The sequence below is a fragment of the Mesocricetus auratus genome, unplaced genomic scaffold (genome assembly GCF_017639785.1).
Source record: "Mesocricetus auratus isolate SY011 unplaced genomic scaffold, BCM_Maur_2.0 Super-Scaffold_100004, whole genome shotgun sequence".
NCBI classification, from domain to species: domain Eukaryota; kingdom Metazoa; phylum Chordata; class Mammalia; order Rodentia; family Cricetidae; genus Mesocricetus; species Mesocricetus auratus.
The window spans coordinates 37,815,047-37,831,264 of NW_024429189.1; the positions used below are offsets into that span (position 1 = coordinate 37,815,047).

General features: G+C 41.1%; 1 protein-coding gene across 2 annotated transcripts in view; it reads right to left on the reverse strand.

The window, feature by feature from the left end:
* Nucleotides 1–655: 655 nt before the first annotated feature.
* Abcb11 (ATP binding cassette subfamily B member 11) overlaps nucleotides 656–16,218 on the reverse strand; it is a 70,066-nt gene continuing 54,503 nt past the window's right edge. For both annotated transcript variants that reach the window (XM_040745508.1, XM_040745507.1), the window contains exons 24-27: nucleotides 15,806–16,003; nucleotides 7,344–7,550; nucleotides 4,488–4,634; nucleotides 656–3,663 (exon numbers count right to left, since the gene is read on the reverse strand). In XM_040745508.1, the coding sequence (XP_040601442.1) occupies nucleotides 3,463–3,663; nucleotides 4,488–4,634; nucleotides 7,344–7,550; nucleotides 15,806–16,003 (753 nt within the window). In that variant the 3' untranslated portion in view covers nucleotides 656–3,462. The remainder of the gene's footprint in view (nucleotides 3,664–4,487; nucleotides 4,635–7,343; nucleotides 7,551–15,805; nucleotides 16,004–16,218) is intronic.

The window sequence follows — 16,218 nt, forward strand, 5'->3', positions numbered from 1 at the left end:
TCACGTACACCCTGATTACTAATTATGAGCCTTAGGATACTATACGACTCACTAATGAGTACATTTTAATGCTGGCCAGTGCTAATTAGATGATAATCATGTGCATTATTTTATTTACAGTCTATCCACTTAAATTAATTGGGCATTTAATTGAACACAGTTTGAAAGAAATTGCAATTGAGTTGAGTTGTTTATTGAAGTTCCTTTCACTTGTCATCTCATATGCAGGTGAGATTATTCACTTGCTCTCGAAATTCAGAAAAATACAAATGAACATAATGCCTATTTTGCAATGGTGCCTGTGTGCATGCAAATTGCTCTCAAAGTATGCTAGGAAACAGCGATGAATTTCTCAGTTCTCTTAAAATTCTCTACTGACATCTTTCTGTGGCCTGATTACAGAGAGATTTGCATGCACAAGAAATATATAATCAACCAAACCCTTAGGTAAATGAATGAGATTAAATCCAAAGCCAGCCCTGTGAGAATGTTCTGATCATTTCTTCTTTTTAAAAAGGGTAGAAAACTTTTAAAATGGCATGTATTTATTTAGTGTGTATATGCACCTGTCTCTGTGTTTATGCGCATACACATATAAATGAATGCCTTTGTGTACACATGCATGCACCACACCATGTGTATGGAGGTCAAAGGATAACTTGTAGAAGTTTATTATGGTTATCTTCTTCCACTATGTGGGACCTGAAGATCAAATTCAAGTCATAAGTTTGTCAGCAAGTGTCTTCACCCACTGAGCCATCTCACAAACCCACTGACATTTCCTAAGATAGAAAACTAAAGTTTTAACACTTGACTAATATATGGCAAAATACTCTTAATTTGGATCCCATGTATTTTCCTGTACTAGGACACAATATCAATATTCCAGGCATTCCATTTCTAAATGAGTACCCCATTGCCGAAAGCTGCATGTTTGCCTGAAGCTCTGAATTCATGGTGTCTTTGTTCCACATGCTCAAAGATGCTTTGTTCCACATGCTCAAAGAGCAGACGCAGAGCAACTGGAGTTGGGAGAGCTTCGGACAAAAGAATCCGGAGGTCCATTGTGTCAATGAGGCTGCTACTGCTGTGATAAACGCCACAACCAGAATCAGCTTGTCCAGCCGGCCCTTTCCCCTCAAACCAGTTACTTAGAATCACTTTATTTAACGGGGCAACTTTTATTCATTCCTCTTGCACACTCCCCAGATGTCTTTCTAGGAAACAGGCAACCTCCCAGAAACAGCCCATCCTCGCCCTCTGCAAACCCGACAAGTGAGTTGTAGTCTTCCTCGCTCAAGAGTTGAGAATAAGTGTGTGTTTGCTACAGAGCTTAGTTCCTTCCTAGCAGTCAATTATTCTGAAACTTACTTGCCCCCAGAGGCATTCCTCCACCCTCTGCATCCCCAGCCTGGGACTTCCAGCAATTCTGAACTTCCGGGTTAACCCGCTAGCCCTTCTTTGCAGTTATTTACCAGGAAATACCAAAGGACAAATAACAACAGCAACAATAATTGTACATTTCAAAATATCACAGCTCAGTCTCTTCTGTAGGCAGGGAGTCATTCGGTGGGCATGGGACGATGAAGTTATAAGCAGGATGGACTTGAGAGTAAGATGGAAGAGGGGGAGATGATGCGATGACAGTATGGTCCATGGGAACCAGGTCCTCATCTGTCCTATTACTTAACTTTTCATTTTTCTATCATGAGCTGTTTTTTGGATATTTAGTGTGTGTGTATATTTTCTGCATATTTAGCATGCATGTATGTATAATGTATGCATGTGTGTGTGTGTGTGTACATGCATGTGAGTATGGATGCATGTGCATGCATGTGTGTGGTCATTTCCATAAACCCTTATTTTTATTTGAATAGACAGAACTGTCTTGTCTCATCTCAGTGTTTTCCCAATCTTGGCTTTTGTCTGTTACCTGCCATTTGCTCTGTTGAAGCTGCTTAACTTCACTTGGTCCTAGCCCGTCTGTTTCCTCCCAAGAGAGACACTGGACAACAAGAGAAGAGCAAACTCAGTGGATGCATGTTGTTGGGCTTCATGGTAGGGTGGTGTGTGGACAGGAAATTTTCCTTGCTATCTCCCTAGCATCAGACCACAGATCTTTCATTTTTGTACTGAAGAGTTGCTCCAGCCAGAGAGTCATTCTTTGATCCTCTGCCAGACAGGCAGCTGCGAGATTGTCTGTTCATCTGTAGTCTTAGACCCAGCCCCTCATTGCTTGTGCATGACTCTCCCCTTCAGCTGTAGTTTATGTCCCTACACTCAAGCCTGCCTGTGGGCAAGGGAAGCAGTAGCTGGTGTTGTTCTGGTACTGAACAAGGGCTGCCAGCCTGCTGCAGGAATGGGCTGTGCACCCACAAAACTTACACAGATTTTCAAGCCATTCTTCTAACTTTGGGCTCATCTGTCCCTCCACCCCCTCCTTCCAGAAGGACCCTGAGACTTTTGTATCCTAGCCTTCCAGGGGATCTGTAGTAGGAAATGTGCCTACAGGCTTTGCCCGGCTAATAGATTACGTGCCAATTTTCTCTGGTCTTTGAAATCCATTGTCACAAATTCAGCTCACACATTTTTTTCCTGGCATCATTTTGAAGTTTTCTCTATTCCTGAGGCTGCATGCTTTCTTTGATACCATAAGAAGTGGTATTAGTGGTATTCTGAAGAAAATGACAAAAGTGGATGTTTTTCTGTGATGTTTAACTGGGTCATTCTGTAACGACTTCAGAAGTGATGCGTTTCCATTGTGTGACTAGGATTTCATAGGAATGAGGGTCATCAGGTGATACAAGGGCAGGGAATGAAGTCCTGGCAGAGAGTCCCTGCTCCACAATGGCAGATCCAGCCGTAGTGCATGGTGACAGCAACACCCTGAGTCTTCCGTCTAAGTCAGTGCATTCAACTGGTGGCCTCTACTATTCCTTAGTTCACCTTTGCCTTCCCCAAGCCTGAGAGACTCCAGAACGTGAAAGCACTCCTTTCTCTGCTCACAGGATTAGAAGTAAATGAATTTGATTCCATATAGAAAACAAACAAAACTTAATCAAGAAATACCAGTAGCCTTGAGTCCTTTGTTCTTGACCTTCATCTGGCTCCAACAACAGCCAAGTGCGGATTACACAGCAGGCTTAGTGTACAAGGAGCTTTCACATGTACAAGAGATAGTTCTCTGTCCCAAAGGAGGACTCCATGCCCTCTAAGTAAGTCCTAGATGATGGCAGCGATCAGCTCCCACCCAGAGCAGCACCGGGTAGTAGGTAAGCAGCTGCCAGACCTTTCTACACAGACATTTCAAAATGAATTGTTACTGAAGGTCACTCAAAGTTAGCTTGGACCCCAGTGGGTGACTATGTTTGTAAAACACTAATGAGTCTCTGTATAGCTACAACAACCTGCAGAGCTCTTGGACTTTGCGCTGTTATCTGTGTGTGAAGGTCTTGAGTTGGGTCAACTGAGGGGAGCTCCAGTGCTGACCAGCTTGTAGTACGCTCCCTTCTGGGCCATCAGTTCTTCATGGGTCCCCCTTTCAATCACCACCCCTTGTGACATGACAGCGATGATATCTGAGTTCTGGATGGTAGACAGGCGATGGGCAATGACAATACAGGTCCGACCCTCTCTGGCTTTGTCCAGAGCAATCTGCACAGTCTGCAAAAAGAAGATGGAGAGTCAATGAAAAGATGCAGGATTGTTCCCAGCCCACTACTCTGAGGGTCCATTCAAATAGCACCTGAGCAACAGCTCTGTGCTTAGGGGTAACCCCAAAGACTGAGCACTTAAGGAGATTCAGCAAATGGCTGCGCACACAATCCAGTTATGCTTTATTTAAATAGCAGCCCACACACTGAGAAAGTTCAGTGATGCAAGAATGAGCTAAATACAACGTGACTGTGTAATTTCACAATACTGAATTGTCCAATTTACTAAGGTAGAACCAAAGGGCAAAGCATGGGAACAGTCAGTGGTTTCTGATACTCCCTTCACTGAGTACATGTTAGTTTGCTTGAAGATGGAATCCTGATTTTAAAGATGTAGATCATAAACTGAATTTCATAGTAGTTCTCTTGACTACATAATCTCATGTGGAAATGCCACATGGCTCACATCTCCTTTTAGGTGTTGCATATGGCCTGCTTACTCTATTACATAATTTCAAAGCTATAAAACATATTATGTTTCATGAATGACCTGAATTGTTTTAATTTATATAAGAAAACTAATTACTTGCCTTTGAAAAATGGCATTTAATGTAAAATGTCTTATATAACAACTATTTTAAAGTTCTTCTTAGTGGCAGCAGCCCTGCTTGACTGTTATTTGTAGACTACTGTCTTTTGCTCCCAAAGAAAAATATTGTCAGTTTCCACTTCAAATGAATAAGACAGCCGAAAATAGTGTCATTTTTATATGCACAAATCTTCCAACAAAGACTCGTCTCTAGTAACCTAGGAGTTTAGAAAACTAACACGTACCTTTTCACTTTCTGTGTCTAGGGCAGATGTGGCTTCATCGAGTAGCAAGATTTTAGGATCACGTACAATGGCCCGGGCAATAGCAATGCGCTGTTTCTCCCCTCGAGAGAGTTGAGAGCCCTGGCTCCCAACATTAGTTTCATATTTCTAGAAAAAAAATAGCAAGTTTAAAAACTAGAGAACACAGCCATTGCTTCTGTGCTGTTTGGAGCCCGCAATAAAAACTCTGCTGTGAGCTTAAATGTTTTTCTTCTCTTGAACTTAGAAACAGTGACTGAATGCAATAAAATCTATCAAATCTGCTTAGAACTATTAAATATATGAAGTTTGGGCTGGAAAATGGGGGGCAATTACCATCTCTACATTTCTTTAAGGGTTATACTCTTTTTTGATCCCTTCCTATGTCCAGCTAAGATTCCATGTAGCAAATCTTCCTTGGTTTGAGATTCTCTGATTTTTAGACTTTCATCCAAAGATCTTTGCAAGATAGTCTAATCCCAGGGATAGAGAAGCCCTTAAAGGCTTTCTGGTTGACTCCTTCCATTGAGAGAACATTTTGGGACACAAGCCTTGGTTATGCTCTGTTGCTTACTAGCCTTGTGAACATCAACAACTTGTTTAAATGTCGTTGAGCCACAAACTTACCTGTAAAAGGCAATGTTAGTATCTAGCACACATATTTGCTGTTAATTCTTTATGAAATTAGAAAAAATATCTGGCTAGATGCCCAGTACAGCTACATTTAAAATAGTTAACATTCATGGAAAGCCGGGCAGTGGTGGCACACGCCTTTAATCCCAGCACTCAGGAGGCAGAGGCAGGCGGATCTTTGTGCGTTCGAGGCCAGGCTGGAACGACAGCCTCCGAAACAATACAGAGAAACCCTGTCTCGTAAAAACCAAAAAAAAAAAAAAAAAAAAAACATTCATGGAGAATTTAGTTTGCACTGGAGACGGTGTGGTTGTTGTTGCTGCTGCTGCTCCTCCTCCTCCTCCTCCTCTTATTCCTCCTCCTCTTCCTCTTCATCTTCCTCCTCTTCCTCCTCCTCTTCCTCTTCCTCCTTCTCCTCTTTCTCCTCCTCTTCCTCTTCCTCCTTCTCCTCTTTCTCCTCCTCTTCCTTCTCCTCCTCCTCCTTTCTCCTTCTCTTCCTCTTCCTTTTTTCTTCCTCTTCTTCCTCTTCCTCCTCCTCTTCCTTTTCCTCCTCCTCTTCCTCCTTCTCCTCCTCTTTCTCCTTCTCTTCCTCTTCCTTTTTTCTTCCTCTTCTTCCTCTTACTCATCTGCATCCTCTCCCTCATCTTCCTTTTCTTTCTCTTCCCCCTCTTCCTCCTCCTGCTCATCCTCTTCTTCTTTGAGAGGGTGACAAGGTCTCACTATATAGCCCTGGCTGTCCTGACACTCTCTACATAGAATAGGAAGGCTTCAAACCAACAAACTCCTGTCCCTGCCACCCCAAGTTCTGGGATTAAAGTTGTGCACACCACATCTAGCTGATTATTCTGAATAGAGTACCATTTCATAACCTCAGAGATTATATTTTTTGATTTTATACATTATGAAACTGAGGCCCAGAGAAGCAAGACAATTGCACATAGGCAGATAAGCAGTAAACAGCAAATGTGAAGTTAAGTCTTCGCCTATATAGTTTCTGATCCTCTGTCCTTGTCCCTTACTCAAACCTGCCTGCTTGTGTTTCCCTCCCTTGCCTCCTGAAAAAGTTCAGCTAAGCCAGGAAAGACCCAAGAAAAATTGTTATTAATTCTTGGATTTCATAGGCACAGTACATTTTGTTATCACACTGTAACATGTCTACAAGTACTTTTAATATAAAAACACTGCTTTAATAAATTTTAAAAAATCTTTGCTTTTAGGCACACTAGCAAACACAAGTATTCATAATGTTTCTTTGCTTTTCAATTTAGGAATTTCAATATGCTTGCCTGTTAGGCTGCCCAGCTTAGAAGGACATGATCCTAGGACTGAGGGAAACCATTAAGAGAGCAAGCAAAGAAAGAAGCACACCACAAGTAGACAGTTTACAAATGTTACAGTCTAAGAAAAAAAGCAATTTCCAAGTGGTATTGTAAAAACTGGAGTAGAGAAGGATGCAGCCTATAACATGTTTTACATTTTCCTGTATTTGTTTCTTGTAACTAAACAATTTTCTTCTAATTAAACAAATATTTCTTGTAATTAAATAATCACTAAGAAAGATACCTGGTGAATGGAAAAATGAATAGTACAGACCACCAAACTCAGACTTGACTCTGGAGAAATAAAAGGCATCAAAACAGAAGCAACTTAACCCTCCACACACAAGCTGCGAGTAACGGATTGCCATCAATTGCTGCTGCAGCTTTCTTTGCACGGCTGACTTTTGAACCCAGGGTCTCATGCGTGAGCTCTAGCAGTAACCTATTACTCTAACCTTTGACCTCTATGCCCCCATTTCAATGTTTTGGAGTTTCCTTGCATTTTGCAGATGGGATAGACAGTATCAGATTGAATAGGTAGGCATCCCAAAATTTCACACTCAGGTAATAAACGAGAAAGCTTGCATTCAAACCCATGTTAAACCTCTGGATTTCTTTCTGCCAGGTTGTGTTATGCTCTATGGGTATTGTTTTATATGCAGCAATACTACAGCATCCATTTTGTTTGACACTGGAATACTTTCTAACATGTGGTGATACAGGGCATTTGCTTTCCTTAAAACAAAATAAAAAACAAAACAAGACACTGGTAAATAAATAGTGTTGCCCTTGAACCTCTACCCGAGCCACAATCCTGCTACTTTCTGGACATCCTGCCTCTCCGCAGCACTGTGTTCCTGTACAGAACAACAGACGTGGTGCTTACCTGGGGGAGAGACATGACAAAGTCATGCAGCTGAGCCTGCTTTGAGGCAGCTATGATTCTTTCCATAGAGATTTCTTTGGTGTTGTCCCCATACTTGATGTTGTCCATTATGCTGCAGTCAAACAGCACCGGCTCCTGGGAAACGATTCCAATGTGTGAACGGAGGAACTGCACATTGACTTTTTTGCTGTCATGACCATCTATCATCTGCCAAAAGAGTGGACAGCAAAGGACAAGAAGTGTTAGTGTGCCAGCGGTGAGGGAAGTTCCTATGGCGGAGTTAGGTGCTGGACGGTGAATTTGTTCTGCTTAAGAGTGAACATCCCTACAGACCTGGGGGAATAAACCTCACTGCCTGTGGCCTCTGGAGCTTGTTTCTGACAGGAACGCCTTCCAAGTGGACACTGATTGCTCTCTTTTGATGTCGTTTTCCTCAAGCTCTAGCTCCACAGGTATTATACAAATGAGAAAGGATCTCAGGACAGTATTTAGTTAAAAAAAAGCTCTCCTTATGGTCTGGGCATAGCCTTGTCTCTTCAGATATGCATACTTGTTGAATTCTGAGGGTTTGTGACTCTGCTAAAGGAGAGAGAGAGGGTAGGGGATGGGGTCAGGGAGAGAGACAGACAGATGCTATTAGATGCCATGAAGACCAAACCTGTGTCCTTGGCTTTATTGACATTAATCTCTGGACAGATGAGCTAATAAGTCCAGGGGAAAATGTAATTGTTCATTTAGTCACCATCACAATCGGAATCATCTCCAGAAGGCATCATGTAAACAGTCTGTGTACAGCATGAGAACGCAGTGTCTGTTTCCTGGGAGCTCACAGTCCAGAGGTTGTGCTATTTAAGTTGGTTCACTTAAGATTCTGAAGATTCTACTCTAAAGGCAGAGTAAATCTAACAGATTAATGGTAAGTATTTGACAGTGTGATTTCAGAAGAAAAAATAGATTGTTTCAAATAATGTGAGCAGGATGTATTTTAGATAATTCCTATGCAATGGAAAAGGCAAACACTTTTTAAAAAGAAAAAAGGTAAGGACAACAGCCCTTAGGACAGCAGCTCTCAATAAGACTCAGTCCTTACTCAACCTGAGGCGTTTCCCACAGTACATATTCCTGTAAAGCACAACTTAACATTTAGTCAGAAATTGAGCTTTTTGCTAATTGCCATTTATGTGCTATATTATAACCATATAGGAAACAGAAGACATGTTCCATGTTGCTGAAGAATCTCCCATAGACAGTACTGGGCATATCATAGATGCCTAATTAAATATTGAGCATACGGTACCTATGTTTGGTAGCTTGTCTAAAAGCAAAGAGGATTATTTTTAATGGATTAAAGCAGTATTTTCCTACTTACAGTGTTCACAGATACATTTTACAATGAGCTTACAAAATGTATTGTACCTCTTAAGTGTAAGAAATCATAAAATGATTGCTTCTTCCAGAGACCAGAGAATTCAGTGTGTGTAAAAGGGAAACATACTTAGTATACATGTTAATGCTGAATTCAGGCTGCAGCAGTTCACATCTACCTGGACAACAGGCATAGCAGAGCTGACATTTTGGAAAACGGAGCCCTTTCCCTTCTAGAGATCAGATCTCTAGGGCAATGCACTTTCTAGGTTTGTCAGTCACCAAATACTTGCAAATCAGTTAAAATCTTTAATCTAAAACCAATAACAGCAAGGGTCATGAAGCATAGGCAATCAATTCCTACTCCTTATTTTTATACCTCCTGGATTCTGCTAATATCTACTGGCTTCTTTTCTTTGTTCTATGCAAGAGAACCTCACCTCTCTCTCGGTATTTCTCTTCAAAACCTTACCTCTCCCCATTGCAGTGAAGATTACACTATTCAGGAAGATCAGAAGGAGCATTTTTAAAAGTACTGGGGTATGTTTGGGAAAAATAAATAGAGCAGCAGGGATTCTAATTTAGTTAAATCATGAAAACAGAAACTGGAGCATTTAGAGACACAGAAGTAATAATTACTGGGAAAACACAAAACATGGAGTGGTGAAGGAAGCTGTCTTTGAGCAAAGAAACACAGAGGGATGTTATTTTTTATTAAAAAAATCTTTGAGTGCTTCCCATCCCAGCGGGAGCCAAGCACCCCAGATCCCAGGTCTTCTCCTCTACCAACAGGACCAGGGGACCAGGTGGGAGACTATGATCCCCGGATTCCTGGGCTTCTTCTCCACCCATGGGACCAGGACTAGGATCAGAAATAGAAAGAACTGCCAGAGTGTTGAACTTGCTTGTACCCACTGAAACGGAACTCTGGTCCCCTAACCACCAGACAAGTAAGGGGCTCTTTCTGCACCAACTAGAAGAAGAGATGGGAAAGAACAAAACAAAATCATGCTCAGCAACAGAAAAACAAATATGTCACCGCCAAATTCTAGAGACTCCACACCAGCAAGACTTCAACATTCTAATGCAAATGACACAGAAGAGAATGACCTTAAAAACAACTTCATGAAAATGATAGAGGCCCTAAAAGAGGGTATAGGAAAATCCCTCAAAGAAATGGAAGAAAAAAAACCAAAAAATGCAAGAAATGGAAGAAAAAAAACCCAAAAAATGCAAGAAATGGAAGAAAAAACAAACCAAAAAATACAAGAAATGGAAGAAAAAACAAACCAAAAAATTCATAAAATGCAACAAATGGACGAAAAGACAAAGCAAAAATTGCAAGAAACAATTCAAACAGTGCCAGGGTTGAAAACTGAAATATAAACAATAAAAAAAAACACACTCTGAAGGAAAACTGGAAATAGAAAAGCTGGGCAAATGGCCAGGTACTACAGATATAAGCATAACCAACAGAATACAAGAGTGGAAGAGAGAATCTCAGGTGTTGAAGATACACTAGGAGAAATTAATTCATCAACCAAAGAAAATCTTAAGTCCAACAAATTCCTAACACAAAACATCCAGGAAATATGGGACACCATGAAAAACTAAACCTAAGAATAATAGGTATAGAAGAAGGTGAAGAAAACCACCTCAAAGGGGCAGGAAACATGTTCAACAAAATCATAGAAGAAAACTTCCCCAACCTAAAGAAAGACATGCCAATGAAGGTACAAGAAGCATACAGAAAACCAAATAGAGTGGACCACAAAAAAAAGTCCCCTCGCCACATAATAATCAAGACCCTCAAATATACAGAATAAAGAAAGAATATTAAGAGCAGCTAAGGAAAAAGGCCAAGTAACATATAAAGGCAAACCTACCAGAATTACACCTGACTTCTCCATGGAAACTCTGAAAGCCAGAAGGTCCTGGGTAGATATTCTACCAACACTAAGAGACCATGAATGCCAGCCCAGACTACTTTACCCAGCAAAGCTCTCAATCACTATAGATGGAGAAAACAAGATATTCCATGACAAAACTAGATTCGAGCAATATATATCCACTAACCCAGCCATACAGAAAATTCTGGAAGGAAAACTCTAACCCAAGGAAGTTAACTACAACCAGAAAAACATAGGCATTAGATAATCCCATTTTACCAACAGCCAAAAGAACAAAGGGGTGGAATTCCACACATAATTCCACCAACAACAACCATTCCAAATCAAAGAAGAATGAGCAATCAATGGTCATTAATATCCCTCAATATTAATGGCCTTAACTCACCCATAAAAAGACACGGGCTAACAGAATGGATTCGAAGACAGAATCCATGCTTCTGCTGCATACAAGAAACACACCTCACCCTCAAAGGCAGACATTACCTCAGAGTTAAAGGTTTGGAAAAGATTTTCCAATCAAATGGAACCAAGAAACAAACTGGGGTAGCAATCCTAATATCTAACAAATTAGACTTTAAAATAAAATCAATCAAAAGAGATGAAGGAAGTCATTACATACTCATCACAGGAGAAATCCACCAAGATGAAGTTTCAATTCTGAACATCTATGCCCCAAATACAAAGCTATCCACGTTCGTAAAAGAAACATTACTAAAATTCAAATCACACATAAAACCTCACACACTTATAGTGGGAGAGTTCAACACCCCATTCTCACCACTAAACATGAATACCAGGCAGAAACTTAACAAAGAAGCAAAGGGTCTAATAGAAGTTATGACCCAACTGGGATTAACAGACATCTATAGAACATTCCATCTACATAAAAAAGAATATACCTTCTTCTCACCACCACATGGAACCTTCTCAAAAATCGACCACATACTTAGCAACATATCAAACCTCAGCAGGTACAAAAAAATTGGAATAACTCCATGCATCTTATCAGACCACCATGCGTTAAAATTAGAATTCAACAACAACACAAATTGCAGAAACCCTACAAACTCATGGAAATTGAATAATGCACAACTGCATCATTCCTAGGTCAAAGAAGAAATTAAAGACTTCCTAGAATTCAATGAGAATGAAGATACAACATACCCAAACCTATGGGACACTTCAAAAGCAGTACTACGAGGGAAGTTCATAGCACTAAGTGCCCACATGAAGAAACTGGAGAATAGTTATACTGGAGAATTAACAACATGGCTGAAAGCTCTAGAACACGAAGCAAACTCACCCATGAGGAGTAGTGCCAGGAAATAATCAAACTGAGGGCTGAAATCAATAAAGTAGAAACTAGGAAAACAATACAAAGAATCAATGCAACCAAGAGTTGGTTCTTTGAGAAAATCAACAAGATAGACAAACCTTTGTCCAAACTTACCAAAGAGCAGAGTGTGAACATGAAAATTAACAAAATCAGAAATGAAAAGGGGGACATAGCAACGGACTCTGAGGAAATTCGGAGAATCATCAGGTCATAGTTTGAAAACCTGTACTCCACAAAGTTTGAAAATTTAAAGGAAATGGACAATTTTCTGAGTAGCTATCACTTGCCAAAATTAAATCAAGAACGGATAAGCAATTTAAATAGACCTATAACCCCTATGGAAATAGAAGCAGTCATCAAAAGTCTCCCAACCAAAAAAAGCCCAGGTCCAGATGGCTTCAGTGCAGAATTCTACCAGAAATTCAAAGAGCAGCTTATACCAATTCTTCTCAAAGTATTCCATGAAATAGAAGCAGAAGGGTCTTTGCCAAACTCTTTCTACGAGGCTTCAATAATCTTGATCCCAAGCCACACAAAGACACAGCTAAGAAAGAGAGAGAACTTCAGACCAATATCCCTCATGAACACTGATGCAAAAATACTGGCAAATCGGATCCAAGAACACATCAAAACAATCATTCACCACGATCAAGTAGGTTTCATCCCAGGGATTCAGGGATGGTTCAACATAGAAAAATCCATCAATGTAATCCACCATATAAACAAGCTGAAAAACAAAAATCACATGATCATCTCACTAGATGCAGAAAAAGCCTTTGACAAAATCCAACACCCCTTCATGATAAAGGTCTTGGAGAGATCTGGGATAACAGGAACATACCTAAACATAATAAAAGCTATATATAGCAAACCAACTGCCAGCATCAAACTAAATGGACAGAAACTCAATGCGATTCTGCTAAAATCAGGAACAAGACAAGGCTGTCTACTCTCTCCATACCTTTTCAATATGGTACTTGAAGTTCTAGCTAGAGCCATACGACAGCAAAAGGAGATGAAAGGGGTACAAATTGGAAAGGAAGAGGTCAAACTTTCACTGTTTGCAGATGATATGATAGTTTACATCAATGACCCAAAGAACTCTTCCAGGGAACTCTTACAGCTGATTAACACCTTCAGCAAAGAGGCAGGCTACAAGATCAACTCAAGAAAATCAGTAGCCCTACTATATACAGACGATAAAAGGTCTGAGAAAGAAATCAGAGAAATATCACCCTTTACAATTGCCACAAACAACATAAAATACCTTGGGGTAACGCTAATCAAACAAGTGAAAGACTTGTATCACAAGAACTTTGAGTCTTTAAAGACAGAAATTAAAGAAGCCCTCAGAAAATGGAAAGAGCTCCCATGCTCTTGGATAGGTAGGATCAATGTAGTAAAACTGACAACCCTGCCAAAAGCAATCTACAGATTCAATGCAATCCCCATTAAAATCCCAGCACGATTCTTCACAGACCTTGAAAGAACAATAATCAATTTTGTATGGAAAAACAAAAGACCCCGGATAGCCAAAACAACTGTACTCAACAAAGCAACATCTGGAGGCATTATCATCCCTGACTTCAAGCTCTATTATAGAGCTGTAGTCCTGAAAACAGTTTGGTATTGGCACAAAAATTGACAGGTAGACCAATGGAATCGAATTGAGTATCCTTATATTAACCCACACATGTATGAACATCTGATCTTTGACAAAGAAGCTAAAAGTATACAAAAGAAAGCATCTTTAACAAATGGTGCTGGCATAACTGGATGCTGGCATGTAGAAGAATGCAGATAGACACATGTCTATCGCCATGTACAAAACTTAAGACCAAATGGATCAAAGACCTCAACATAAATCTTAGAAGAGAAAGTGGGTGGTACCCTTGAACGAATTGGTACAGGAGACAGCTTCCTGAACATAACACCAGTAGCACAGACACTGAGATGGACAATTAATAAATGGGACCGCCTGAAACTGACAAGCTTCTGTAAGGCAAAGGACACAGTCAGCAAGACAAAAAGGCAGCCCACAGAATGGGAAAAGATATTCACTAACCAAAATTTACAAAGAACTCAAGAAGCAAGTCTCCAAAACACCAAAGGATCCAATTAAAAAGTGGGCTACAGAACTAAATAGAGAATTCTCAATAAAGGAGTCTAAAATGGCTGAGAGGCACCTGAGAAAGTGCTCAACATCCTTAGCCATCAGGGAAATGCAAATCAAAACAACTCTGAGATACCATCTCACTCCTGTCAGAATGGCTAAAATCAAAAACATCAAGGACAATTTATGCTGGAGAGGATGTGGTGAAAGGGGAACACTCCTCCACTGCTGGTGGGAGTGCCAACTCGTACAGCCACTTTGGAAATCAGTATGGAGATTCCTCAGAAAAATGGGAATAAACCTACCACAAGACCCAGCAACTCCACTCTTAGGCATATATCCATAAGATTCACATTCATACAACAACGACATCTGTTCCACTATGTTCATAGCAGCATTATTTGTAATAGCCAGAACCTGGAAGCAACCTAGATGCCCCTCAACCGAAGAGTGGATAGAGAAAATGTGGTATATTTACACAATGGAGTACTATTCAGGAGAAAAAAAACAATGGAATCCTGAATTTTGCAGGCAAATGGATGGCACTAGAAGAAACCATCCTGAGTGAGGTAACCCAGAGACAAAAAGAGAAACATGGCATGTACTCTCTCATATATGGATTTTAGACATAGATCTGGGGAGTGCCAGCCTACAATCCCATGACCAGAGAGTCTGGGAAACAGAACCTTCATTCAATGGCTGATGGAAGCAGAGGCAGACTCCCACAGCTAACCACTGAGCTGAACTCAAGGAACCCAATGACAGACAGGGACCTGACAAGGGTTACCTCTCGAATCCCAGACTGATGGCTGGGAATCCAGCATGGGACTGATCAAGACCCCCTGAATGTGGGTGTCAGTGAGGAGGCCTAGGTAATCTATTGAGCCTTGGGTAGTAGATCAGTATTTATCCCGGGTATACAAATGGACTTTGAGCATCCATCCAACAATGAGAGATTTACTCTCACCCTGGACTCCCAGGGGAGGGTCTAGACCCTGCCCTGGATGAAATGACAGACTATGGACACCCCCATGGAGGGCTTCACTCTCCCTGGGGAAATGAGGGGATATTGGAGGTGTTGGTGGGAGGATGTGGGTGGAGGAGAGGGACCTGGAAGCAACCTTGTTTCTAATTTAAATTTAAAAATAAAAATTAAAAAAATCTTTCTTATTTGATTGTATAGTCTGAATGCTGCCTGAGAAGAAGGCGCGGGGAGTAAGAAGTACTTAGAAGAACCAGCAGTAAAGCTGTTCACCAATAACTCAACTATCCTTGGCAGAATTTTATCACTGTGGGCTTATCTATTAGGTAGGCTGAAACGTCTTGGATCAGAGTGTCTCAAGTTTTTCATGCTTGCTCCCTTGTCTTGCTTACTTATCATTGTGTCCCTTGTCACCCTACTTTTTCCATCCCCAGCCATTAGTTTCCTGATTAGTCTGCACTTTCTGCCCCATTTACGGGTAAGTAAATGGCTCTCAAATGCACTCATCCCCAGCTTTGCAGTGTGTCCAGTTTTCTTTCCTAACTGGTCAGCGGGCCATCTGGAACTGGGAAGAATATGATATTAGAAGCTGTGGGGACAGAATCAGATCAACCAGCAAATGATGGAAACGAACACATCCACAGGGGCAAGGGTCTAAGACAAACACCTCAGTCTGGCAAGATTCAGCTTTGGAGACCACTTAGGGGCAGATCTTATACAGAAAGCGAAATTCTCGAAGGCATTTGCCCCACTTACCACCTTCCCCTGATCAGGGTCATAGAAGCGTTCCAACAGCTGAATGCTGGTGCTCTTGCCACACCCACTGCTTCCAACAAAAGCCAGTGTCTGCCCTGGATCCACAGACACCGAGAGACCGTTGAGAACTTGGATGTCAGGACGAGATGGATATGTAAATTTGCAGTCAACAAAATCAATCTTCCCTTGGAAGTTGTCCTGTGAATGAGAGGACTGGGATTACCTGTGCTCCTGCTGGAGCCTAGAACACGGGAAATGGACCTGAATGTACACAGTGGTATGAAATTATGCATTATGAAACAGCATCCCAATGGGTGACAGACATTCCAGTCAGGATAGAGGCACACAACAGTAATCCCAGAACTCAGGAAGTCGAGGCAGGTAGATAGTGAGTTCACTGGAGGCCAGCCTGG